The sequence below is a fragment of the Amphibalanus amphitrite genome, unplaced genomic scaffold, assembly GCF_019059575.1.
Source record: "Amphibalanus amphitrite isolate SeventyFive unplaced genomic scaffold, NRLGWU_Aamphi_draft 000184F_arrow, whole genome shotgun sequence".
NCBI lineage: Eukaryota > Metazoa > Arthropoda > Thecostraca > Balanomorpha > Balanidae > Amphibalanus > Amphibalanus amphitrite.
Window position 1 is genome coordinate 762,505 of NW_024881679.1, and position 25,595 is coordinate 788,099.

Genomic DNA, 25,595 nt, shown 5'->3' on the forward strand with positions numbered 1-25,595 from the left:
TCCCGTTCAAAGCGCTGTATTACTCAGACAAGCCAGGACAGCGGAACACGTGCTCGTCGCCAGGTAAGCCACTCGCCAAGGCACGGAAGTCATACAAGTCCTCACAGCTTCTCGACACAGCGCACTTCTCACCACACACGCGGGAGCACACAATAACAAACAGAAACACCTACACACATACAGACACACACAGGCAGACGTACGAACGGGCGGGCAGGCGCGGCGTGCCAGCTGTGGTCGCGGGGTCAGGTGTTGGCAGAAAACTTATCGCCTGCAGTTAGCTGTATCCTTCCCCGGCGGATAGGACTGTACCGTCGAGGGCACCCCCTCAGCCATACCGCCTAACCCAGCCGGCCTTACCGGCCCCAGCCACCACTGCACCACTCCTCTGAACACACGGGACAGTAGTTCCCGTCTCCTATCCAATGAACACTTACCCTGATCGATCCGGCGACAGCACGAGACAACGGAAGCACACGATATTATCAACACAATCACATTTTCTGTGTTACCCTATTGCCAACATTGAACAAGCATATTATGCCATTTGTGACTCTTTAGTTTTACTCAATTATGCTTTCACGCTTTCCGGACTGATTCGAACATTTATCAGAAATGCTAACGGTAAGGGCAATTGTTCCTTGCTAATGGAAAGAAACGTATAACAAATGCGTATGGAGAACGATGCGATTATGGCATGTAGCTTGACGGGAATAAAAACAAAAGTTGTTCCTCTTATCATACGCACACATGAGTGAATGGTAAGCCAGGAATAGCAAGCTTCTGTGCGTGTCTGATTGTGCCACAAGCTACCGAATAGCGCAACAATGCTTTGGTTGGATATCATTGCGATAAATTTATATAAACGTATCGTAAGTACAACAAAAATCACTCTAGATTGCACCATTGTGTTGCCCTTAATCACAAATAAAATCAACTAAAAATCTCCTCTCAAACTAAAATCCTGACACACCGGACGAATGGTGAATCCCTGTGCTGAATTATTATGCTAAAATGGATGGAATACCTAAGTCTAACTAAATACTATGCGGTTGAGATCGACCGCGCAGTACGCCATAACAAACAATTCAACGACAAACAAACACAAGCGACGCTGAGGCGGCGCGCCTAGCCAGCGCACACATTGCGTGACATCTGACCGACAAACTACAGCGTCCCGGCGCCGGTCTGCGCGCATCAAAACCGGTTCCACGACCGGCACACATCACTTATCTCCGGCAGTGCCGTTCGAGGCGGGCGCGGCGGCAGCGCCATCTGTGGCCGGCGCCGGTAACTGCGAGTTCCCCGTATTGCCAGTGGCAGCGTTGGCGGCCGCCACCATCGCAGCGAACATGGAGTTGGGATGCGCTAGCAGCACGGACGGCTTGCCGAACTCCACGACCTGAAAGATGGCGTCAAAGCAGAAACGTTATTAATTCGTTTTTTTTATCGTCAAAGAAGGACCAGAGAGATCCAGCCTGAGGATTTAGCTGGGTCACTCAATGATAAACCCGTGAGGCGACTAGCAATCGTAGAGCGAAATCTTACAACCAGCAAACGTTACGTGTGTGTGTGTGCGCGCGCGTGTCGCCCCTCGTTTCTCACCTGTCCGGCGTCCAGGACGAGTACCCGGGACGAGGCGAGCACCGTGTTGAGTCGGTGCGCGATGGTGAGCACGGTGCAGCTGCTGAACGCTTCTCGGATAGTAGTCTGGATCAGCGAGTCCGTCTCCGTGTCGATCGACGCCGTGGCCTCGTCCATCAGCAGGATCTGGCAGAGACGGGACAGTGAGACACTGGCCGGGACACACACAGCGGCCTCGTCCATCAACAGGATGTAGCCGGCAACACGAATACAAATACGAATACACGGCAAGTGACTATGTACGAACTTTACAAAGTCCTTTCACTATCATATTTTTTTAGTGTCTTTGCAGGGCGTACCGACTTTTAAGTGCTTCAGCAGGGCCCACACTGACCTAGAAGTGTCTCAGGCCTCAGCTAGGGGACACACACTGAAGTAGTAGTATCGCTATTGGGTAGGTATAGGACATGGGCTGACCTTGAAGTATTGCAGGTTATGTCACACCAAGCTCACCTTGGAGTGCCTGAGCAGAGCACGCGCCATACAGATGAGTTGCCGCTCTCCGACGCTGAAGTTCTCCCCGTTCTCCAGGACGGGCGCCTGAAGCTGGAGCTCCAGGGCGGCCACCTTCTGTTTCATGTGGGTGCGCTCCAGGGCCTGCCACACCTGGGCGTCCGAGTAGTGGTCGAACGGGTCCAGGTTGTACCTGAGAACGGAGCGGCGCAGGTTGTCAGCAGAGGTCAGCAGACCACTCCTGGGCGCCTGAGCAGTTGGCTGTTCCCGAGGATCGTGACAGCGCGGCCGTCACCAGCGAGGGATGGGGTCAGAAAGACACTTATCATCACTAAAAGGGGCAACACCAACCGTAGCAAACAGGAGACGGAGACGGGAGGGCGCCACTATCGGATACGAACTATTAGAGCAGTATCGCGTGTCCGCATTTTGCATTTGGAGACAATAATTTACCGAATTAACGGACTATATAGCATCTGGCTGTATGCTACCGCAGCAGACCTACCAACTACCAAAAGCGGCCGAGGGAGCCGTTTTCCGTGTCCCTGTCTCCATATTTACCTGACGGTTCCTAGGAAGAGCACGGGGTCCTGCGGTATGATGGACAGCCTGGAGCGCAGGTCGGCCAGGCCCACAGTGGACACGTCCACGCCGTCCACCAGCACCCGGCCCGCCTCCGGCTCCACCAGGCGGAACAGGGCCACGCCGATCGACGACTTACCCGAGCCCGTGCGGCCCACGATACCTGGGGAGGGACCGAGGAAGACGACAGACGTCACATCTGACACCGGCATCTTATCATTAGAAATGAACTGCGGTTGCAATCTCAGGTCCGTCCGCTTTTGCAAAGCCTCATAGTTTTTTTTAGACACATAAATAACGCTCGCTATTTCTTCCCTAGTCACGAAGTCGCCCCTCACGCCACTGCCCTCTGTCCGCGTACTGACCGATTTTCTCCTGTGCGTGCACGTCGAATGTGACGTTTTTGAGCACCTGCGGCAGCTCGGGTCGGTAGCGGAGGCAGACGCGGCTGAAGGAGACCCGACCCGCCTGAGGCCAGTCGGCGGCCGGACGGTTGGAGGGCACCACGGCCGGCGCCTCCTGAGCCATACACTGCGAGGGCACACAGCTGGGTTAACAGCCAGATACATTCAATAGACTGACACATAACCATAGGCTCGGATGTAAGAGCCATAACCACTGTCAATTTGTGAAACAGGATCAGAAAGGCTACCGGTTATTCTCTAAGCGTAAGCGAAAACTTGCCAACAATATCGCTCCCACACCCTGGGGCCGGAGCTGGACCCGTCCCCTTTCATTTTAATTACACGCCACTCCGTCATGACTATGTAGCGATCAATCCTCCTATCCGAGCCTTGCGGCTTGTTATGTCACTCTTTCCGCGGTTGACCGAGTGGGCGACAACCCACCCCACCCAAATCTAATGACGACAGTGAAAGAGCAATCCACCCCTCTATGATACAACAAGCCGTGTAGGCGTCAATATACCCCACCCAGGTCTTCTCACAGCCGTCTTGGTGTCAATATACTCCATCCTTTACGCAAGATTCCTACAGATGCTACTCACGGCAGTGTAGGCGTCGATTCTCTCCACCGATGTGAACCTCGCCTCTGTCTCGCTGCTCAGCCTCACGGTGAACTGGAAGAGACCCGAGAGCTGGGCGGCGTAGGCCATGGCCAGACCGGCGAACGCGGCCGGTACCACGCCGTGGGAGGCCAGCACGAACACGGATGTCAGCGCTGTGATGGTTACTGTTGGGAGGTAGAGGGGGGGGGGGGGGGTCAGTATAGCGACATGGGCTAGTGACAGTAGAGCGACAGTAGAGGTCAACGGACTGACGTGCCAGGGGTTACAAAATTCACAGAGTTAGGTCATAAATTGAGGGGTCATGGGTCACCATGATAGAAGTGGAAAGTTAACAACTGACGGGTGTCGGGTGTCAAGGTTCACCAGCTGACAGATGTCAGGACTAGGAGTCATCGTGATGACAGGGATAAGAGGTCGCTGGTTTAAAATAAATCTGAAGCCTCAGCGCGGCCACACGGGTCAAAAGTCACTGAATCGATCTGGACCAGATGTCAACCGTCAAATAGCGGTAAATGCAGGGACCAGGCTTCAATAGAAGCACGAATAGTTCAGAACGAGGCGGCTAAATAATAAATTCAATATAAATATGAGAAACATTGGCTTGTCATCCTAGCTGTTATCCTCAAGACATTTCAACGTCTTTCAAGCTACAAAATGTGCTATTTTCCACCATTAGTAGAACAAACATGAACCAACTATGTGAGGATTGTCGAGTCGAGTCCCACCGAGCGCAGGTCACCCTCACCGGTCAGACTGTCCAGCCGGATGGCCACCCAGCGCATGGAGCAGTTGAACAGGTAGAACGCCGACGAGTTGTCGTCAAACTGGCCCATGAACCTGCCGGACGAACAGAGATCGTCTCAGTCAGTGACTAACGTACGGTAGCCGCCATGAGCAGCGTCTTCTATCGTAAGGCTCTATCATCTACACTAAGTTACTGGATACAGGACCCCTGAAAAACCTCAATAAAATTAATACTTTGAGAAATATACTGTGAGAAGGGAGGAAAGCGAGACCAATGCACCTACGATTGAACCCTAACGATTCGTCGCGAGCTTATTTTGGACGACCGGGTCCGGATGCCACATGGACTTGGGTATGGGACATGGGTAAAAAGAAGCCCACACCGTGGCGGTGCTTTGCTCAATTAACCAAGCAATTACGGGACAGCGTTTGTTTATCTCTTCATGCAATTCAGCCAGAGCTTCGATTTGCCACATTCATTTAAAAAAGGAAAACAGCAAATCAAAACAAGAAGTCTTCTACGCAATATATTTCAACATTCTGGTTCAGGGAACACATGACAAATGTTTATAAAAATGAAACATATATTGCGACATGGGTACATGCCTGAAAAGCAGACTCCGAGCTAAACAGTCAAGAACCGCAGGCGTTCACAATCCGCCTCCAACGTGCGACAGGGCACATCTTCAGAATCGCAAGGCAAATATTTGTTGAATGTTTCATGGAGTTTCAGAGCGCGCCGAAAGGGCCAAACCCACGATACGGGCTGCTGATCCCTTTCTATCACATACGCGTGATATCATCGGCGATGATGGCGGTACAGTTTATCAAGACAATGACGGCACTGCCCTGCCTCAGAATGCCTCCTCTCGCATCCAGTAGAGCACTGTTCCGGACGCCGGCTGTTCCGGGTGGATCCACGGGCTGTGACTGTAGTGAGTGTCCGTCTCGTGCGACACCAGAGTCCCCCACCAGTTGTCGCCGCCAGGAGTCGTCGTGGTCAGCACCGGCGAACGTCCGTGAAGGCCCGTGTTCAGCCACGGCATCCGCTTCTTGATGCCGAGGTTCTGGTAGTCCCACTTGTTGAAGAACCGCACCCGACTGACTTCCGTCTGAGATCCAGTCTCGTCTATAAAGCTGTAGAGCCTCGGCGCCAGCCAGATGCCGCCCCAGCGCTGGCGGCCCTTTTCGGCCTGCGTCTCGATCCGGTAGGCGAACCTGGCGCCCTTGCCGAGGTCTCGGATGGAGTCGGCCTCGCCCAGAATCGAGTAGTCGGCCGAGAGCGAGGGTGAGAGCGGATTGCGACTGAGCGCACTCAGCGGGTCCCACCCAGGGTGAGAGACCGCCGTCAGCAGCAGCGTCCAGCCGCCGCCGTCGTGGCTGAAGTCGCACAGCACCGGCACCGGCATCCCGGTGAACCAGTAGACGCCGTCCTGTGGGTCACCGCCCTGGTTACGCAGTTGTAGACAGGAGCGGGCGCAGGCACGTATCGCCGGCTCCTGGTGAGGCGCCGCGTCCAGAGCCAGTGGTGTCGGGGTCGCCTCACACGCTGTCACCGGCTCCGACTCTGGCTCCAGAGACCGGGGAGACGTCTCGGCGCGCGCTGTGGGACAAACTACGTCCCCACCGCCGCCGCTGTCACTACGGCGGTCAGCCAGAGCAGACAGTTTCAGATCAGCCACATCTCCGACCACCGTGTCCATCCGCAGCTCCAGACGCGCCAGCTGGACGGCCAGCTGCGACAGCTGCCAGCTGCTCTGCGAGCGGGACACCACCTCCTCCAGCACCGGCGACAGCAGCGTCTTCAGCTGGTCCTGCACCGACGGCTGCGGTAGCTGGATGTCCGGGATCTCACCAGCGGCAGAGTCCGGTGACGGCAGAGCCGCGGCCGGCGCCGCCAGCAGGCACAGCACGACGGCGGCGACACGGCGCAGAGACATTGTAGCTCGGCTACTGGATACGATGCTCCTGGTCTCGCTGGATTTGCGCAGCCGATCCTTCCAAAGCTCGAGCTGCTGAGCTTATCCTTGTCTGGTCACCAGCGGCTCAATGCAGCAGTTCCAGGCCAAGCCACCGTTGAATCTGTACAGCTAATCTTGGCCGAGCCACAGGTCTCTATCCGTTAGATTTACGTAGCACTGTACAACAGTCTAGGCTAGGCGCCGGGGATGGCGTCGTAAACTTTACAGAGCCCTGCCAGCCCTCTGCTGAGCGCAGGAGCCACTGGCCCGCTGATATATACGAGTGACCGGCCGCAGCCAGCGGGAAGTACACAGTGACTCAACGCCAGACGCTGCGGCCGGACTACTCTGTTTATTGAACTGATTGGGGAACGCCAAAAATCCAGAGAATGCTTACCGATCACTGTATCTGTTGCGACATGCATGTCACAAGGCAGACACTAAGCTGTAGGCTCATGATGTGTGTATGGAGTTTATGTTAATTTACTTCTCGCTAATTTATGTCAGGATGTTTTCGAAAACACTAATACATGCTACGCTATTTGCTACAGGAAAAATATACGAATCTCAAGTGACAAGTGTTGATTAACATCACTGCTTACTGACGAAAGCGAAAGCCTTTTTACGACAGCTTTCTACACCGAGTTTACTTCGTCAGCAATTTTGCTCACTGATGTTGGCGTCTTTTTTAATCTATCAAAAGATTGTGTTCAGATACCATTGAAAGCATGCTTTAATTTCAACAGGATTCAGCTTTGCGTCATTATGGCTTCAATGAGTCTGACTGCAACAAAATCCCCTGTGTAGCGAGGCATTGCCCCCCCCCCCCCCCCCCCCCCAAGGGCATGCATGTCAGGGTGCCACCCATCCGGCCTCTGACTACAGTGCCCATAAGACTCGATCTATGGCACCTACCACCGATCCGCCCCCCCCCCCCCCTCCTCCCAGCCCCGGCGTCCACTGACCTGTTGATGAACTCTCGCTCCTTGCCGAACGCGTGAATGGTGGCCAGCCCGTTGACCGTAGTGATGACGTGACTGTAGGTGGGCGCACGGGTCACATTCTCCAGCCGCTTCAGGTCGCGCACCCCCACACTGAACACAGCTCTCACGAACAGAAACACGGCAGCGATCACCGCCAGCGGCACCAGGAACCACGGGAACACCATGGCCACAAAGAACAGCGACGTCAGGATCATCAGCGAGTTCTGCAGGAAGGTCTCCGTGGTGAACGGCAGTCGCACGTCGATCTCGTCCAGGTCCCGGGAGAAGAGGTTCAGCAGTCTGCCGACGGGCGTGGTGTCGAACAGCGCCATCGGAGCGCGCAGCACCCGGTGGAACAGACGATCGTGTAGCCGAGACGAGGCTGCGAGGGTGACTCGCATGAAGAAGAAGCCGCGGATGAGGCTGGTGGCCAGGATGGTGACCACCGACAGGCCGTACACCAGCTGGTAGAAGTCGAGACGCGGGTGGTCGGTGATGCGGTCGCTGACCATCGTCTGGTTACCGACCTCGATGGTTGTGTTCTGAGGGAGAGAAAGAGTGGGAGGAGGATGGGTTAGGACAGGTCTGCCGGCAGACGCTCCGGTTACATAAAAGGAAAGCGACCGCTACCTCCCTGGTAATAAGAACGTTACGCCCAGCTATTTTTTATCCAGTGGGAAACTACTCATTACATGATCCCCCGAGAGGGGCACAGACCAAGCTAATTCCTTAGCCCTGCCCTAACTAATTTCAGTAGCAAACGTCTCAATCAGATACTGTTTAGTCCCAAGAAGGCTGGTACTGTACCGTCTCCTCCCACCCCAGGTCTGGTTCCAGGCTGTTTCGAAGTTTAAACATATTCTGAACACGTCTCGACCCACCGCTGATCCCAGCTACTCTTGCCAGCACGGTACACTCCCACCCCACTCAGGGCGGCCCAGGACTCGGCCCAGGCTCCTCTCCGCTCAGTCAACCTGTCTATGCGAATCATCCCGGAGCTCTGTTCTAACCAGCACACTAACACATTATCGCACCCATCCAAAGACGGGTTGGACTCACCCCGGAGCCCTGCTCCAGCCAGTGTGACAGCCACCAGGACGAGAAGGCCGCCGACGCCACGTTGACGATGAACACCACCATGACGAGTGACGCCATCAGGAAGCCGCCGCCGGCCTGAATGTACGCCTTGTACGTCCGTCCAGAGATGGCGCCCTTCTCCAGGGTTTCAGCATTAGTCAGCTGGGCTGTCCAGCACAGAATACCGACGGTCAGTTGCACGGCGGCAAAACACGCGCTCAAAGACACAGCGGCGCTTCTCAGTCAGCAAAGCGCCTGTTTACATCGGCTGGGTTGGACTGTCAGTCAGTGACGGCCTTGGAGAATAACAGGATGAACGGATTAGCAACAGCGGTGGATTGGGGATTACACATACCTGAAATGCATTCACAATGTCGAGGCATCCATCGAGGTAGAACGCTACCTGTCAGGCCGTCACGCTCAGGCACCTCTGTTACTTAGCCGAGATATCTCTACTCCTAGGCACAGCCATAGACCTCTGCATCGGCATACGGAAGAATATAGAGAACTAGGGCCTAACATGAGACAGCCTAACAGGGCCTAACAGGAGACAGCTCCTCGCCTAGCATTCGGTACCTGAAGGGAATAATACTATCTAGCGATTAATGTACATCTGAGTTCACCTTTCTCCTACCTAATACTCCATATCGAGACGAATATGGCTGCCACTCGGCTCTTTGCCTGCTTGCACGATAGCTACGCTAAGCTTGCTACCTACTAACGATAGCTAACCGATTGGGACAGCAGCCCCACACTCCTCGGTCGCAATGGGCACGTACCCCCGGCGCTGGTGGCGTCTCCTTTGACTGTGTGCGCGCCCTCAGCCGAGTGGGACGAGCGGCGCCGGGCCACCTCAGACGAGGCGCGCCGGACCGCCTCCTCAGTCAGACCCAGGCCGCTCCTGTCGGATATAAGGGAGACAGGACGTCATACGTGGGTCACATGGGTCACATTGGTCACACAGGTCACACAGGTCACACGGGCCACGCGTTCGGGTCACACGGTGAAGGGTCATATAGGTCACGCTCAGCACACAGTTCAAACGTGTCACACAGGTCAAGCAGAGCACACATCACGCAGTTCACACAGGTCGCACAGATAAAGCAGGGCACGCTTGTCAGCGGCAGGAGAGACCAGCCAACGTGATGATAGAGGAGATACGAAACCGGCCAGGCAGCCAAAGATGAATTCACAAGATAAAACAATGGTCATAAACGATCACAGGCGTGATATGCAGGGGACACAGGAAAATCGTTCCGCGGCTAGACATACACAACGCAAAATGTCTCAAAATAATGAGGATTCGGAAAATTGAATGGAGTGCATATTTTAATTTGTTATTATGCACATAAAACAGCGACGACCGAAGTTGACATCGTTCGTTCCCCATTGAACATGAAACTCTGAGAGCATGCGTGAAGGTTGGCCCTTGCATAATGTATAAGCCCTCCAGCTGGCATCTATCTATAAACGCACAATCATGTCAGCGAGCCTCCCTCCAGCCAGTCGCGACACAGCACTAAAACTCCGAGTCCTATTACCAGTCTGGGAACCACGCTAGTCACGGAACAAGTATTGAAACGACGAGGCTCGTCACTGGCTAGTGGGTTATGCTGTCTGTTACCGAGGCAAGCCTGACCTTCGATTTAACTGTTGCGATTGTGAAAGGCCCATCTCTGAAAAACAACACCATCCGCACACATAGGTTATGCGGTGATGCACTTGTCAACGGCTTAAGTAACTTCCTATGTCGATGCGTCGGAGTGAAAGAACTATCGGATATGGAAAACGACTGGTACCTGAAATTAGCTGGTGATGGAGCTTCCTGGTTAGCTTAGCAACTCGCGGCAGTAGGTCAAGTGCACTCAGTGAACTAAGGCCATCTGTTGGAGGATAACTAATCTAAAACCAGAACTTCTACAAAGCTACACCGAGCGAAAATGTAGAAGCATGAAGTTGCATAAATGTGATAAATTCAGTTATTCTACAAACGGCTAAGAGGCAACTCATTATCATAAAAGGAGGTTAATGCCGGCAAAAAAAAAAAACGTTTACACTGAGCTGTCTGGACGCCGAGCCCAAATGACTTATAGAAGGAGCAATTGCGTCGCTGGTAGGCTGCCATGGTTACTGGACAACAGCGTCACGGTCAGGGCTCACACCCGACAAACACGTGCTCAGCGTTGGCCAGTGCCGGGTCACAGCGGCACTGTTCTGCCACCTGCCGAGCCTCGAAAACTGACAGCCAATAGACCGACCTCACCGCACCAAAAGGCCCCCGCTGGCATCGGTTCACCGACTGTGCCAACACAGCCTGACTGGTGGATTCACCGACTGTTGACAACGAAGTTCTTTAGCGTTCCGAGGGGTTCATTCAGGACTGTCTACAGACGATTAGTCGGCGCGTCAGAGGGATCACGCCACACTGAGCCAGCGTCTTTATGACTTTCGGTTCCCACCGCCGCCACAGTCAGTTGTTATCGTTCGTCCGAGGAGAGCAACGGACACCGTCGCCTACTCATATCATCACTGAGGAACAGTTTGGCCCGTTTCCGCAGTAGCCGATGCTGCTGTAGGCCGATCTCCGACCATGAAGCGTATGTCCGTCCGTCCGGCCCGGACGGAGGAGGTCACTGCGCCGGGCAGAGACGTCACCCAGCTCCCCGGAGTGGCCGGAGATGTGGAGTCGGGGGACGGAGACCTGCACCTCTCGCGGTCGGCGCGGGTGATGGTCGCGCTACTCCGGGTCACCGGCCACTGGGGCGGCGCCGGCTGCGGCTCCCTCATCTACGCCACCATGCTGTACGCCGTGCTGACCAACGCGCTGTTCTTCCTCGTGTCCAGGAAGGGCAACATCGGCATGAAGGCGCTCGCCCGGGACCAGGGTGATTTCAGCGCCGCGTTCAAGTCGTCGTTCTTTGGCATTCCGGACGTACTGAGCTGGTTATGTCTGAGCTGCACCTTCTTCATTGGAAGACGACGGTACGCAGGCCTGTTCTCAGAGATCAGACAAGCATTGAAGAATGCCCTGAGCTCGACTACCGACCCACCAGCTGAGCCTCTGAAGAGCCTGAACCGACGGCTAGCCATCATACTATCCTGCCTGGTGGTGATGTTTGTTGTGGTGATTTCGATCCACATCCACCTTTTCCTGCGAGCTCCTGCCATGGAGTGTGAGGAGTCCGCAGCAAGCTGCGCCAAGAACGTGATGAAATACCTGTTTTACACAATCTTTGATATCTTTCTGCTGCTCACACCAGTCAAGCTGCTGCTTGCCGCTGAATTCGCCAGGGAGGGTTTCCGAGCAGTGAACGCTGAGCTGAAGACGATGATGGCCTCTGGCGGTGTGGATGTCGCTCTGCTGGTCCGACTGGGGCGGCGGCAGGCGGCGCTGAGCGCGGCCTTGTCGCGGCTGACGGACGGCCTGGCGCCCGAGCTGGTGGTTTCCATGGCGTACGGCGTGGTGCTGCAGGTGTCGACTCTGCTGCTGACCGTCGGCAGCGCGCAGGCCGGCCACCTGGTGCGCGCCGGTCCCGAGATCGTCGCCGGCCTGTACCGGGCGGCAGTCACCGTGGCCGTGCCGTGCGAGGTCGGCCAGGCCGTCCAGGACCAGGTGGGCCGGATCCGCGACTCGCTGCTGGCCCGGCCGCCGGTGGCTGATGTGACCGCCGGTCAGGAGGTGCTACTGCAGCTGGAGGCGACCCGCCGCGACCTGGAGAGCCTGGTTGACCTGCGGCTGTACCGACTGCGTCGCTCCACGGTCCTGGCCGCCGTCTCTGCGGCCGTCACCTATATCATCGTGTTCCTTCAGTTTCAGCAGCCCGAGGCGTCCGGGTAGCCGGCGGTGCAGCAGCGGGAGGGCCCGGCGGTGCAGCAGCTGGAGGACCCGGGGGAGCAGCAGCTGGAGGACCCGGCGGCGCAACAGCGGGAGGACCCGGCGGTGCAGCAGCGGGAGGATCTGACGACCCAGCGGCGCAGCAGTGGGCCTTCTGGGAACCTCGCGGCGCCGCAGGGAGAACCTGACCTCCCAGCGGGGCTGTACACGGGCCGAAGAGCGCCAACTAACTGCAATAGCATACTCGCCTTTAGTGACACCCACAGGATGGCTCTCACATAAGGAACCATTCAGAATCCGTATGCGATCAGCTAGTGTACGAATATCAAGCACACTAGTAGCTCTCTCAGATCGCCTCTGTACCTGCGCTTACTAGATTTGTGATATCTGTGTTTTGTAATTCATACCCACTGCGAGGGAGAGTAGAGAGCAGGGTCGCCACAATGTTTCTCCGCTGCAGAGATGCACTGCACGAGCTACGAAGTACAGAGGCTCTGCCAACAATATAGGCTCTGCCGTTTGTAATCTAAACGCATTTAGTAAATGTGCATATTTTGCTTCAATACATAATACATATGTACATATATGAAAAGTTGACTTTCTACTTTGTCCTCAATAGTGGGGAGCTTCATAATCGTTGTTCGGTCTGGCTCGGGTCTGAAAGTGCGAAAATCTAGTGTGAACCGTCCAATATACGAGAGCAAATCACAAGTCACCAGCCATGCTGAAGTGAGTTCAGATAATGACGGTTACCAATTAATTGTTAATTATTTCACCTCCTAGCTTTACGAATGTCGACTCGCAACTTAACACAAAAATTAATCCACCTTCTACAATTATATGTAGCGCGTCACACTCACAAGTGACAAAAGTGAAGGACTGTAGGTCAATCAGCCAATTTTCTATTATATAGTCGATCACATAACACTACAGATTCATACTCAGTCAGTCATACTCTCAGATTCATACAGATTCATACTCAGTCATACTCAGAAATTTCCGTTAATCTAAGGAAAGACTACGCTCGCTTCGCTCGCTCCGTAACTACAGATTCGTGCCTATATTGAGCTGATCACCGAAATCAGACATCGAAACCAACAGACGTCATATGAAAGCATCGCAATCATGTCGTTCGCTCCGCACATCGCAGCGCAGGCGGAACGGTAGGTATGACAGATGTAACACGCATACATCTCTGCTGTACAGTCAGACAGCTGCTACATGCAAACACCACTACTGCGCAGTCTGACAGGCAATACATGCAGACGTCACCGCCGCTCCCGTCCGCCGAGAGACCGACAGACCTCGCTAGCTGGACGAATGAACCGGCCGCCGCGGTCGGACCTTTTTGCGCGAGCGGCGCCGCTGCTTGAGATGCGTGCCACGCGCTCTACGCGGGCCGTCACCATTTGATGGCGGCACCGAGCCGGCCCGTCATTCCGTCATCGGACGCACGCTGCACGCGCGCACATAGAGAAAACACCGCGGCAAGGACGCCGACGTGCCCGTGACCACATATAAACGGCACGGTGCGCAGAGAATCGGCAGTGCATCCTCCCCGCCGTCAATATGAAGCTGGTAAGGAGCGAACGCCGGATTGAACTGACCGCCGGGATTGTGCTGTGCCGGAGCCGAGACAACCCTCTGAGTGCCGGTGATAGCCAATTGGGTGGTAAACCTCAACATCACAAATTTTCACAGACATGCTTGACTAATGCCAGTATACCCGGCTTATCTGAGTATGATAGAGGAGCGCCCTATCTTAATTTGTACAAAAATCCAAATAGATTCCGCAAATCCAGCGTGGAGCAACAAGCGTCATAAGCCAGCCGAACTATCGAAGCCTAGCGCTGAGCCCCACAGAGCGTTTGGGCTGTTGACATGCTGGAAATGTTCCGAGCCGACCAGTGACCACCGATCCCTGTATATCCACAGTTGGTTCTATTCTGTCTCGCTGGACTGGCGGCGGCACGGCCACAGGCCGACGAGCGGAGCGCTCAGACCGTCAGCATGGACAACGAGCTGCGGGAGGACCAATCCTACGACTTCGCGTGAGTTCCAGCGGAGGCTCGGGTCGGTGGCGGTCCACAGTGCGGGTGGAGGTTGCCAGTGAAGGTCGCTTTCATTTTGTTCAAAGCTCCACAATCAGTCTTGGCTACCAATAGTTTATCCACGTTTGAGTAGGGTATTGTCACGTTAAGTTTCAGACACCTGCAGTTGTTGGAGGTCTTTAGCATATGCCCTGGACAAACCGATTAATTGAGGAAACGCATTGTCGCCAAATGTATTCAGTGATCAATGACAAAAATTCAAACGAGTCCATACCTATACTCGTTCGAGAAAATTCGTGTCTGTGACCAAGTGAGCACACCACCTAAACGTTATCTGATCTCCCACTGACTCTGTCTCTCTCGACAGGTTCGAGACGTCCAACGGCATCATCCGCGAGGAGTCTGGCATCTCCTACCCGGGCGCCGAACCGGAGACGGGCAACTACGTCCAGTCGGGCAGCTTCGAGATCCCCCACCCTGACGGCACCGTCACCTATCTGTCCTTCCTCTCTGACGAGAACGGCTACCAGCCCGAGAGTGACGCCCTCCCCACCTTCAACGGACGGGTGGACATTCAGGACGCGTAAACAGGCTCTAAGCAGGGCCAAGGTGGACCGAAGGGAAAACTGGCTTAGAGAGGCGGCACCATCGCGATCGACAGGGAAGTGAGCAAGCCTGTCTGCTGAGCTATAATACCTCTGTGATGTCAACATTTTCATGTGTCGAGACCACACTGCCGAAAGGAATGCAACGATTGAGCATGATGCGTACCTACTGTACTTATGGAAAAATCGGGATTGTTTTATGCCTTGTGAAGTGATTGACCGGCAAGGAAAGTCAAACGATATGCACCCCAATATATTTGATTTGCAGAAAATCGAATCTGCGCTCATATGTCAAGAATGTGAAAACAGCAATATTTTTTTTAGAGGATAGAAACGAGTAAAAATAGCAGTTTAATAGCAATTAAAAAATAGCATTTTAAAATAGCTATGCATCTTGTTCAACGGATCGATGTTGAGTGAAGAATGGCAAATAAGTTTTTTAACGAAATATAAGGAACACCAGTAAAGACGTGGCCATTTCGATAGAAATATTCAGCTGATAGGTGAATACAAACCAAACAGACACATATCATAAGTGGGTGGCCTAGTAAGCGTTTAACATACTCTGGATCAAATCCATCACCAGCCCATATATCGAGCGACCAAGGCGCACAAGTTGATCACATCCCTGTGCCAAGGACGCTGAGAGCGACTCAGGGCGGGGGGCTCGATCCGGACCAGCGCTCGACATCAGCACGATTCGAGATCACCCCGCAGTGGACCAAGGGGCGATATGGTAACGACACGTCAAGGTATCGGATAGAAATCATCTAAGATGGGCAGCCCACTTACTGTGGCTCACTGATGACAAAACGCCGATCAGCCTTGTGACATGTGAGATCTTTTGGCAGCGAGGCAGCTCAGTACAGGGACGAGTGCAAGCGGCTGATGCTAGTGTATGCCCTACAAAGGCTGCCTGATCTACTGTGGCACGATTCAAATAGTTCAGGTTTTCTTGCTACACATCTCCATTGGTCCCTTCCTAAAGCATTTTGTCGAACCTGTTCATTGTTGTTCATGATCCCAGGTGCCCCAGAAGACTCCATAGTCCATAGCACAACAAACCATTCCGCAGATACCTACAGTGATCACGACCAAAACACAGGTTGAAAACTTCTTGCTCAATTACATCAGGTAGCCAACTCAAGTAGAACAGAACGAATGAAGAACCATTCCAGGAATCAAGGAATGACAGAATCGTATGGTGAAATACAACACGTAGCTAGAAAATGGTGTTCATTTACTAACTCCGGGAATAAGCAATGCTGCCGATGGTGCCATTACCAAGTCCCAGTCTAATTATGTTGCTGGCGCTGCATAGAAGATCACCTTCATTAGTTAGCTAATGAAAATCAGTGAAAGGAGATGGGTCCAGAAGGCAGGCTGCGCCCAGTGTGACGAAAGACAGCAGACAGGCAGACAACGCCTAGACAGAACACAAACGGGCAGGCTCGACAACTCGGACAAACAGACAAACAGCGGATACGGACAGACAGTCAGACAGCCAGACAAAAACAGCAGATAAAGACAGGAACACAGAGACAAACTGGTACAAACACTTGTCAAAAAGAACACCTCCACGAACCTAATGGGATCTCTAGGTTATTTGGCGATCGGTATGGGGTGTGATCACTGATCACACCCCATACATAAAGGCGCATGGTCACAGTGTCATCGTTTCACAATGCTGCTTCAGTCAATCTCCATTCCAGTCCCTGGCACGCACATTACAACACTGCACCATTGAGCAGCTGAGCGCTCAAACAGGCCGATGACTGCCTGTCGGCACGATACGAGAGCTTGGATTCTGACACCATCAGGTGCATTCGTCATGCACGCAGCTCGGTAAAGGGAGCTAGCCCTCATAGCCGTCCTTCGACCCTGGCCTTGGGTCAGAGGTGCCTCTCCACCCCTGCACTCAACATGCTTTGATGATGTATCAGTCACAGTGAACTCAGTCACACCCTTCCTCGTCACCCGCGCGGTGCGCACTTTAGGCAAATGTACCCTCAGCTATCCGGGAGAGCGTGCACCCCTGTAAGAGGCACCCCCAACCGGAGGGCGGCGGGCGGAGGGTAACCAGCAGCAGGCGGAGGGCTGCGGTCGGCGGTGAGCTTTGGGCGGCGGACAGCGGGCGGCGGGCTGCTGGCAGAGCGAGGACCGGTGCCGTCACCGATCGCCTATCAGACACGCCGAGGGCGGGCGGCCGGGGGTGGCGTCACCGGCGGCCGGCCCGAGAGGGGCGCCCCGCTCAGGCGGCTGTCGGAGCACTAAATAACTCCGCCGTCGGCCGGACCGGCGACTGCCACGGCAGGCCCCGAGGACGGCCAACATGCATACAGCGGCGATACGCCCTACAGATGCCATCAGGAGGGTCGGTATATAACACGGCTACGGATGGCAGCGGCGGCAGACAGACCACGGTGCAGCGGACCGCGCAGATAGCCAGTCACACAGCAGCCATGAAGCTCGTGAGTCTTGGATCGACTTATCCACGGCCTGTCCCCCCCCCCCCCCCAACTAGACATGTTTGCTCGCTAGTTGCGCCACCCCACTGTATTAATTGAGAGTTTAACAAAGTGTCATGAGTATTTCCACCCTAGCACGCCGCCCGGCTAGACGTAACACGGTGTCAGTGACAGTGTGTGACGGGTAGAGAGACAGTTAATGTGACGGTGACGATTCTCTCGGTCCCCAGCTGATTGTTCTCTGTCTTCTGGCGGTCGCCCTTGCCAGGCCAGAAAGGAATGCCCAGGTCGTCTCCAACTTCAACGAGCTTAGAGAAGACAACTCATACGATTTCCAGTGAGTAAATTACCAGCCAAAACAGTCATACATTGTCCGCTAGAAGAACGGTCGTTAAAAAGTTTGTGGGTCAAGCTAGAATTACCCAGACTCGGCCCATTGTCTTACCCTAACAGGTAAGAAGAGGAGAGAAATGCATGTGCCTCATGTGGGAATGCCACATTTTAGATCAACAGCATATGACATGCATGAAAAGCTAAATTGGTAGGCTCTCGCTGATAGAATACACAGAAATGTGTTCCAGACAGTCTTATTGTTCCACTGCAACCCTCTTCAGCCACTCCCTCCTGGTGACTCTACCCATAACTCTCCCAGGTTCGAGACGTCCAACAACATCCTCCGCGAGGAGTCGGGTCTCTCCTACCCGGGAAACGAGCCGGAGACGGGCCGGTATGTGCAGACGGGCAGCTACGAGTTCGTCCATCCCGACGGCACCGTCACCAGCATCCAGTTCATCGCCGACGAGAACGGATTCCGGCCGCTGGGAGCCGTGATCCCCCAGATCACCGAGCAGGTCAACATTCAGGACGCCTAGTGGGACCCACCGGATGTCAGACAGGCCCTGGCAGACTCCATGGGCCGCCGATCGGGATAGGATGGCATGGAAGTTAAATTCGTACGGCGCACGCTCCGGCAGGGAAAGGTGTCAAGTCAAGGTGGACGGAGACACTGGTGAGATGCCGGTTCTGCCGATGGGTTCCCAAGCCTACTAGACGGATGTCGAATCTACCGAAAAGCTGCAAGTTGTACCGAGGTATCTGTGAAGTCTGCCAGCAGATCTGTGCCATCGCAGATGTCGATACAGTTAACAAAGGCCGCCTGGACATTCGGCACGCGCCAGAGCTAAGCTCCTCCGACTTCCACTGCTGACTCGATCGACATGTGCCCAGGTGCTCAAATATTTCATTTTCATATGTGTCCATGATCAGTGATCACGCGCAGAAGCATATTTAGGGATTAGGTATATGTCAAAAGGGCTTTGGGGGAAACGCATTTATTAAATGTAAAAAAGTGATCACATTATCCAACATGTAAATGAATAAGAAGTCATCTAATGTGATATGTTTCTGGTCAACATATTGACGTAAATATATTTCAACAAATGCTTTCATGCGACTTTGATCTGACATTTACCACAGTCAGCGACCACAGCTAGATAAAGTACTACCTCGGACAGTAGTTTTACAACACGCAATGCGGGTTAGTCGCGTTAAGCGTGGTGGATCGAAGTAAGGTTTTATGACGCAGCTAGCTGCACCTAGTAGTCGTTAACCGCTGGCCCCGTATCAATACCCGTCTCTGAGCGCCGACCCCTCGCCCCCTGGCCACTGACCGTGACTGGGCGACCTCCAGCAGGACTTCTGTGTCCGTCTGACCGTCCTGCGCCTCGTCCTGCTCCTCCTCCTCCACGTAGGTGCTGATCAGAGCGGCGTACTCGGCGGCGTCCGACATCAGCTTGGCGTGGGTGCCGCTCTCCACCACCCGGCCCTCCTTCAGCAGACACACCGTGTCACACTGGCTCAGGTACTGAAACAGACCGTATTCAGGGACTGAAACACGCTGTATTCAGGGATTGAAACACGCCGTATTCAGAGACTGAAACACAGGGCATTCAGGGACTTAAACATGTGGTACACAGAAACAATATCGTGACGCAAACAGGAACTGAAATAAGCGGTGTATACTGATGTGCTGAAATCACAGGTAGTGCAATACGCGGCATTTAGGAGCTAAAACACGCAGCTACAGAACGCACACAAGCACACCATTCACATTTTAGAAAAATACGTCCATAGATAACATGAATCCATAGATAACATAGATAACATAGATAACATGATTCATGTTATCTATGATACGTCGCAAAAAACTCAAAGATTTATCGAGATATTACACATCCGTATCCACACATATCACATTGCAAAATAACCCGCAATGGTGCTAGAATGTAAAACTGCACCGAACTGGCTCAAGTAAATGAACTGGCCCTGTCTATCCCGAGTCCCACCTGCAACTGATGAGTGACGAAGAGCACCGTCTTGTCTTTGAGCGCCGTCTTGATGTACTCTTGGAAGATGTGCTTTCCTACGTGCGAGTCGACGGCAGCCAGCGGGTCATCCAGCAGGTAGATCTCTCTGAAACGCAGACCATGACGTACAGCCCTCAGCAGACTGCGTGGTAGGTATTCTTTTTTTCGACAAAACCGGTAATAACTCAAAGACTATGTTATCAGTCGATCGGAACTCATTGCACATAGATGCGCCATGCTCCACTCCTTCGATTTGGTTTATCATTAAATAAAGTATATACCTTGTGTGGCAACAAAATGCAAAAGTTTGTTTTGGGGGCAAATATAAACTTTTGGGTTTTGTTGCCAAACTGGATGGAAAATAAATACGATGATAATCTCAATCTAAGGTGCGGAGTCTCATGCGTCTTGCTGTTGCGATTTCCGAGTGACCGATAGCATAGTATCCGCGTTATTCTCGGTGTTGTCGAAAAAAGAATACCTACCACGCAGTTTGCAGAGGGCTGTACGTCAGCTTAACAGCGGCGAATGCAGGGAGGGCTTCTCAGCAAGGAACGGCTAAAAACATAGCCCCAAAATAAAAACAAACATGGCATAGCTCATTATATCTTGAGATGCATCATTACCTTTTTAGAATTAACAACCCAAGTCGTTGATGTTCATTTCATGCCTATGCAATGCATGCATACCTTTCGCATTATAATGAATGGACATCCATATTCGGCAGTTCTCGCTACAATCTGCATGTGCAATTCATCCTAACGTCAAGATAAGTCGTGATGGCACGGCCCCACAACATCGTAAGGACTCGGGAAAACTGATGTTAGGCTGTCACTTCCCCAATAGAGATCAGGGACTGATCGATAAATGAACCAGTATAACGCCTTTTGGGGCGACTAACGGAGCGAGCGAGAGGGTGAGCCTTGCACGTGCGAAATTTCGACGAGGTACCTCCAGCTGACTTGTGCACGGCACCCTACTAACCGGTCTCTAGCGATGTGCCAAATTTGAGCACAATCGGCCCAGCCGTTCTCGAGATCTGGAAGTGGCACCCTGCACGTGCGCACGTGCAAAATGGGTCCCAACTGAGTTTTGCACGGCACCCTACTAACCGGTCCCTAACCATGTGCCAAATTTGAGCGCCATCGGTCCAGCCGTTCTCGAGATCTGGAATCGACCCCTGCACGTGCGCACGTGCAGCAGCACCCCAATTCTGGCACATGGATATGCATTGCCTAGTAGGTGCCTACCTACATGCCAACTTTCAGCGCAATCGGCCAAGTAGTTACTGAGAAATTGCAACAATTACAAAAGTGACACCTCTTCGTTTTGCACGTGGCACGTGCATAAGGGGTCACCCACATGCATCGGCAATAGTCCAATACTTGGTAGAAGGAATGAAGCTACCCTACAAAAATTACCGCGTGTAAATCGGTCAAGTGGTTGCTGAGATATAAGCCTCGCAAAAGCGTGACCACGGCCGGCCGGCCGGCCGGCCGGCCGCTCATACTCAGAAATTTCCGTTAATCTAAGGAAAGACTACGCTCGCTTCGCTCGCTCCGTAATAAGCGACAGAGCCACGGCGTCAGCTGCCTAAAATTGACCCTTAAATCGATAAATAAAAAGGGTAAGAAGAACCTTTAATATGGTGATATTTGTGGTGATTATTAGTTCATCGATTTAGAAACTGACGGTGGCCTGCTTCGTTAGTTGTGTAATCACTTCCCATCCACTTCACTGCGCTGTTATATTGCTATAACTGTTGCCGAATAATTGCCTCATTATGAAATCGATCACAATCAAAAGAGCAGCCTAGCTCGGCTGTCTGCTCGACCACAGGTGCACTCGTGCCTCCCGCCGACTCCACCGACCACGTGCCGGGCCCGGCGGCGTATCGGAGCCGCCAGAGACGGACGGGCGCCACTCCGCCCCGCTCACACAGACAGCTCATCTGCAAACCGTGCATAGATCCCGACCGAGAGTCGAGTGCGGCACGCCCGGCGTACGACCCGAGTCGAGGGGTTCGAAGGAGATCGGCGCGTGCTGGCAAGGTCGGCTGGATAGTGAACGGACAGGAGACGGATGGAGGTGTCTTCTCGATCTCAGGTAGGAGAGGCCCGTACCCAATGACCGGCACAGGCCGGGGTAGGTATAGGGATGGGGTAGTGCACGAGGCAGAGATGCCGTATCGACTCGACGAGTGGTTGCTGAGAAACATATCGCAGCAAATATGTTTGCAAAGAGCTCATAATGCGTGAACACTCGCAACATCACAAATGAAAGAAAATTATTACGGAGCGAGCGAAGCGAGCGTAGTCTTTCCTTAGATTAACGGAAATTTCTGAGTATGAGCGGCCGGCCGGCCGGCCGGCCGTGCGGACGCTTTTGCGAGGCTTATATCTCAGCAACCACTTGACCGATTTACACGCGGTAAATTTTGTAGGGTAGCTTCAATCCTTCTACCAAGTATTGGACTATTCCCGATGCATGTGGGTGACCCCTTTTGCACGTGCCACGTGCAAAACGAAGAGGTGTCAGTTTTGTAATTGTTGCAATATCTCGGTAACTACTTGGCCGATTGCGCTGAAAGTTGGCATGTAGGTAGGCACCCACTAGGCACTGCATATCCATGTGCCAGAGTTGGGGTGCTGCTGCACGTGCGCACGTGCAGGGGTCGTTTCCAGATCTCGAGAACGGCTGGACCGATGGCGCTCGAATTTGGTACACGGTTAGGGACCAGTCAGTAGGGTGCCGTGCACAAGTCAGTTGGGACCCATTTTGCACGTGCGCACGTGCAGAGTGCCGCTTCCAGATCTCGAGAACGACTGGGCCGATTGTGCTCAAATTTGGCACATCGGTAGAGACCGGTTAGTAAGGTGCCGTGCACAAGTCAGTTGGAGGTAACCCTCGAAATTTCGCACGTGCAAGGCCCTCCCTCTCGCTCGCTCCGTTAGTCGCCCCAAAAGGCGTTATACTGGTCATATAAACGGCAGAAATTATTTCTTTAAAAAAAAATTGAGCACCGATAGTCCAATTCCTAATCAGTCGAAAGCCAGACTGAGCTAGTGCATCTGCCAGCTCATTATAAGTACTGATAGTCCCATAGCAATATAGATAATTACAATCCAAAACCACGAGCCGATCATCCTTTCCCCTTTCAGCGGCCGACCTCACCTATTTCGACGCCTGTCGGCACCATATACATCTGATCTCTTCCCGAATCCCACTGACCTATCTGCGCAGAGTGCGCGCGCCAGAGCCACGCCACGCCCCAATATTTACCAGAACCCACTGGCACTGACCTGTCGGCGAACAGAGCGCCCACCCTCTCATTCCCGAGCCCCACTGACCTGTCAGCGTACAGGGCGCCCACCCTCTCATCCCCGAGCCCCACTGACCTGTCGGCGTACAGGGCGCCCACCCTCTCATCCCCGAGCCCACTGACCTGTCGGCGTACAGAGCGCGGGCCAGGGCCACCCGCTGCTTCTGTCCGCCACTGAGGTTGATGCCCCGCTCGCCAATCTCCGTCTCGTCGCCTCCCGGTAGCGTGGTGACGTCCTTGTGCAGGGAACACGCCCGTAGCGCCGTGAAGTACCTGCGGTGGCGCCAGGATAGAGTTGATTAGTCGTGGAGCTAAGGGTGCGCGGGGTAAGCATTAACAGGATACAGTGTCGGTCCGAATAGCTCAGGCCATTGCACAGGGCCCTGAGCGGATGGGTAGCATGTGACGAAGTAGCTCCCTGTCAACCGGCAGGTGAATTTTATACTGTGAAACGCACTACATAGGCAAGTTGGGAATCGCATTGCTCGTGACGGACGGACACATCACTAAGAGCATAAAAAGTAAGCGCTCTCCAAATTTATTGAAAACATATAAAGCACGGTTATATATTCTTGTAAAGGCGCCCGTCCGCACTGTCGTCACCTTTTGGCGTCGAAGCTGTGTCCAAAGCGGATGTTCTCCTTGAGGGTGGCGTTGAGGATCCACGGCTGCTGGCCGACATAGGCGCACGAGCCGTCCAGAGCCACCTGGCGGACGGGCGGGGAAACACACGGCGATTACAGCACCGCCACTGTTGGAGGGAGATGGCCGACACGCAGGCGACTGCGCGGAACAACGGGGATGGCAGAGCAAACTGCTTGATGATGTTTGTGAAAACGTAAAAAAACACTCCCTGTTGATTAATCTGATTACATGGTCGACAGTCAATGTCTGTTGAGCTTGAACGTACCCCTCCAATCTCCATCCAGTTAACCTGATCCTCTAGCCTGCATGATTATTGATTACAGCATGAACAAGTTGACATACCAGGCCCTGACTGAGCTCCTTTAGCCGACCTGACCTAGCCGCTCTGACACTCACAGATGACCTGCCGCTCCCCAGCTCACCTGACCCACCGATGACCTAGCCTGACCCCTCACTGATATGACCTGGCCCCCTCACACTAACCTGTCCCGAAAGGAGTCGCATCAGACCCAGTACTGCCGAGAGCAGGGACGACTACTGACCAGACCTGGTCCCATTTTACTAACCTGTCCGGACCGGAGTCGCATCAGACCCAGTACTGCCGAGAGCAGGGACGACTTTCCGGCTCCGACCGGGCCGCAGATACCGACCAGAGTGCCCTGTCGGTACGAGGTGGTCTCAGCGTGGTATGACCAGCTGGAGCGGGACACTGCAAGGAAACGCTATAAGTGGCCGAGCAACACCATTAGATACCATCGGGGGGGGGGGGGGGTCACCAATGGACCGCAAACAGGGAGCATCAGCGGGCACAGACAGGGGCACGCGCAGGGCAACCGGGGTTATGGGTGGCATCAGAGGACACGCCAGAGCACCAGGATGGCCAGGGCAGGCCGGTACCACCACAATTCTACCTTGGGTACCACCGGATCGATGTCTATGAAGGCGTCACGGGAAGGGATGGCCAGGGGAAAGGGTGGCCGCAGCACCTACCTTGGGCACCACCAGGTCAATGTCTATGAGGGCGTCACGGGGGGATGGCTAGGGGCCGCAGCACCTACCTTGGGCACCACCAGGTCGATGTCTATGAGGGCGTCACGGGAGGGGATGGCCAGGGCCGGCCGCAGCGCCTCCGTCTCCGCTCCCCGGCCGTCGCCGTTGGCGTCCCTGGTGAGATAGGACACCACATAAGAATAAGGAACACTATGGAGTTATTTCAAACACAATATTTTAATTAGTCTCCAGCATAAATAAATATAGATAAAATGACTTATAACCAATGATGACATTGGTCCAACAGTCACTAAATCCACGTTCATTAGCCAATTCATTTGCTGGTATGTCAAGTACTGACAGGATGGGTCCACACTTAGGCTGTTTGAGTTATTTGTGGGCGAGGTCTACGCAATACGCAGTGTTCACGCCTATTGTCTTCATAATATTCTGTCTAGGCAATGTGCCGCCCCATTGTGGTCGCCGCACATGGTCTGTATCCGCGTCACTCCCGTAGCCTGTCTGTCGCGGTCTCACTTGTTCTTTGCCGCCGCGCCGGCCGAGTCGTTGTCGCCGCCGACGGCGTCCCAGGCGAGTGTGGCGCTCTGCAGAACCACCGCCTGGTTCACGTCACTGGGCACCTCCACGTACGGCTGCTGCTCCTCCATGAGCAGGATCGACTGCCGCGCCGGGTGGGACGGAGCACGGGTTAGACGGGGTACACGGGCCGGGCATCGGGGCAACGCCGCTCACACCGGTTAAATAGTCTGAGGCCTCCCGCCCCGCCCTCCGCAAGAGAGCGGGGGATCTTACTGAAGCCGTGATACGCGTGACGGCAAACA

General features: G+C 53.9%; 3 protein-coding genes across 5 annotated transcripts in view; 2 read left to right on the forward strand and 1 right to left on the reverse strand.

Moving 5' to 3' along the window:
• Window positions 1–25,595, reverse strand: part of LOC122384261 (multidrug resistance-associated protein 5-like) — a 39,885-nt gene continuing 14,290 nt past the window's right edge. For all 3 annotated transcript variants that reach the window (XM_043371460.1, XM_043371458.1, XM_043371459.1), the window contains exons 8-24: window positions 25,291–25,433; window positions 24,822–24,927; window positions 24,330–24,422; window positions 23,722–23,825; window positions 23,242–23,391; window positions 19,776–19,902; window positions 19,101–19,294; window positions 9,251–9,372; window positions 8,454–8,638; window positions 7,377–7,936; window positions 4,452–4,543; window positions 3,686–3,870; window positions 3,045–3,210; window positions 2,659–2,842; window positions 2,098–2,290; window positions 1,606–1,770; window positions 1–1,402 (exon numbers count right to left, since the gene is read on the reverse strand). In XM_043371460.1, coding sequence (XP_043227395.1) covers window positions 1,226–1,402; window positions 1,606–1,770; window positions 2,098–2,290; window positions 2,659–2,842; window positions 3,045–3,210; window positions 3,686–3,870; window positions 4,452–4,543; window positions 7,377–7,936; window positions 8,454–8,638; window positions 9,251–9,372; window positions 19,101–19,294; window positions 19,776–19,902; window positions 23,242–23,391; window positions 23,722–23,825; window positions 24,330–24,422; window positions 24,822–24,927; window positions 25,291–25,433 — 2,946 coding nt within the window. In that variant the 3' untranslated portion in view covers window positions 1–1,225. The remainder of the gene's footprint in view (window positions 1,403–1,605; window positions 1,771–2,097; window positions 2,291–2,658; window positions 2,843–3,044; window positions 3,211–3,685; window positions 3,871–4,451; window positions 4,544–7,376; window positions 7,937–8,453; window positions 8,639–9,250; window positions 9,373–19,100; window positions 19,295–19,775; window positions 19,903–23,241; window positions 23,392–23,721; window positions 23,826–24,329; window positions 24,423–24,821; window positions 24,928–25,290; window positions 25,434–25,595) is intronic.
• On the forward strand, window positions 13,845–15,234 carry LOC122384264 (cuticle protein AMP4-like). The gene is made up of 3 exons (XM_043371462.1): window positions 13,845–13,884; window positions 14,242–14,357; window positions 14,725–15,234. Exons 1-3 carry the CDS (start codon window positions 13,876–13,878, stop codon window positions 14,942–14,944), a joined length of 345 nt encoding a protein of 114 aa, XP_043227397.1. The 5' UTR covers window positions 13,845–13,875; the 3' UTR covers window positions 14,945–15,234.
• Window positions 17,266–18,878, forward strand: LOC122384263 (cuticle protein CP14.6-like). Its single transcript, XM_043371461.1, has 3 exons — window positions 17,266–17,433; window positions 17,661–17,767; window positions 18,083–18,878. Exons 1-3 carry the CDS (start codon window positions 17,323–17,325, stop codon window positions 18,300–18,302), a joined length of 438 nt encoding a protein of 145 aa, XP_043227396.1. The 5' UTR covers window positions 17,266–17,322; the 3' UTR covers window positions 18,303–18,878.

Excerpts from the sequence above, each read along its gene's own strand:
- LOC122384264 (XM_043371462.1), top strand. Across the intron at positions 14,358-14,724 it reads GACCAATCCTACGACTTCGC|GTTCGAGACGTCCAACGGCA; the intron begins GTGAGTTCCAGC and ends CTCTCTCGACAG.
- LOC122384263 (XM_043371461.1), top strand. The coding sequence starts at position 17,323 with ATGCCATCAGGAGGGTCGGTATATAACACGGCTACGGATGGCAGCGGC. Across the intron at positions 17,434-17,660 it reads ACACAGCAGCCATGAAGCTC|CTGATTGTTCTCTGTCTTCT; the intron begins GTGAGTCTTGGA and ends CTCGGTCCCCAG. Across the intron at positions 17,768-18,082 it reads GACAACTCATACGATTTCCA|GTTCGAGACGTCCAACAACA; the intron begins GTGAGTAAATTA and ends TAACTCTCCCAG.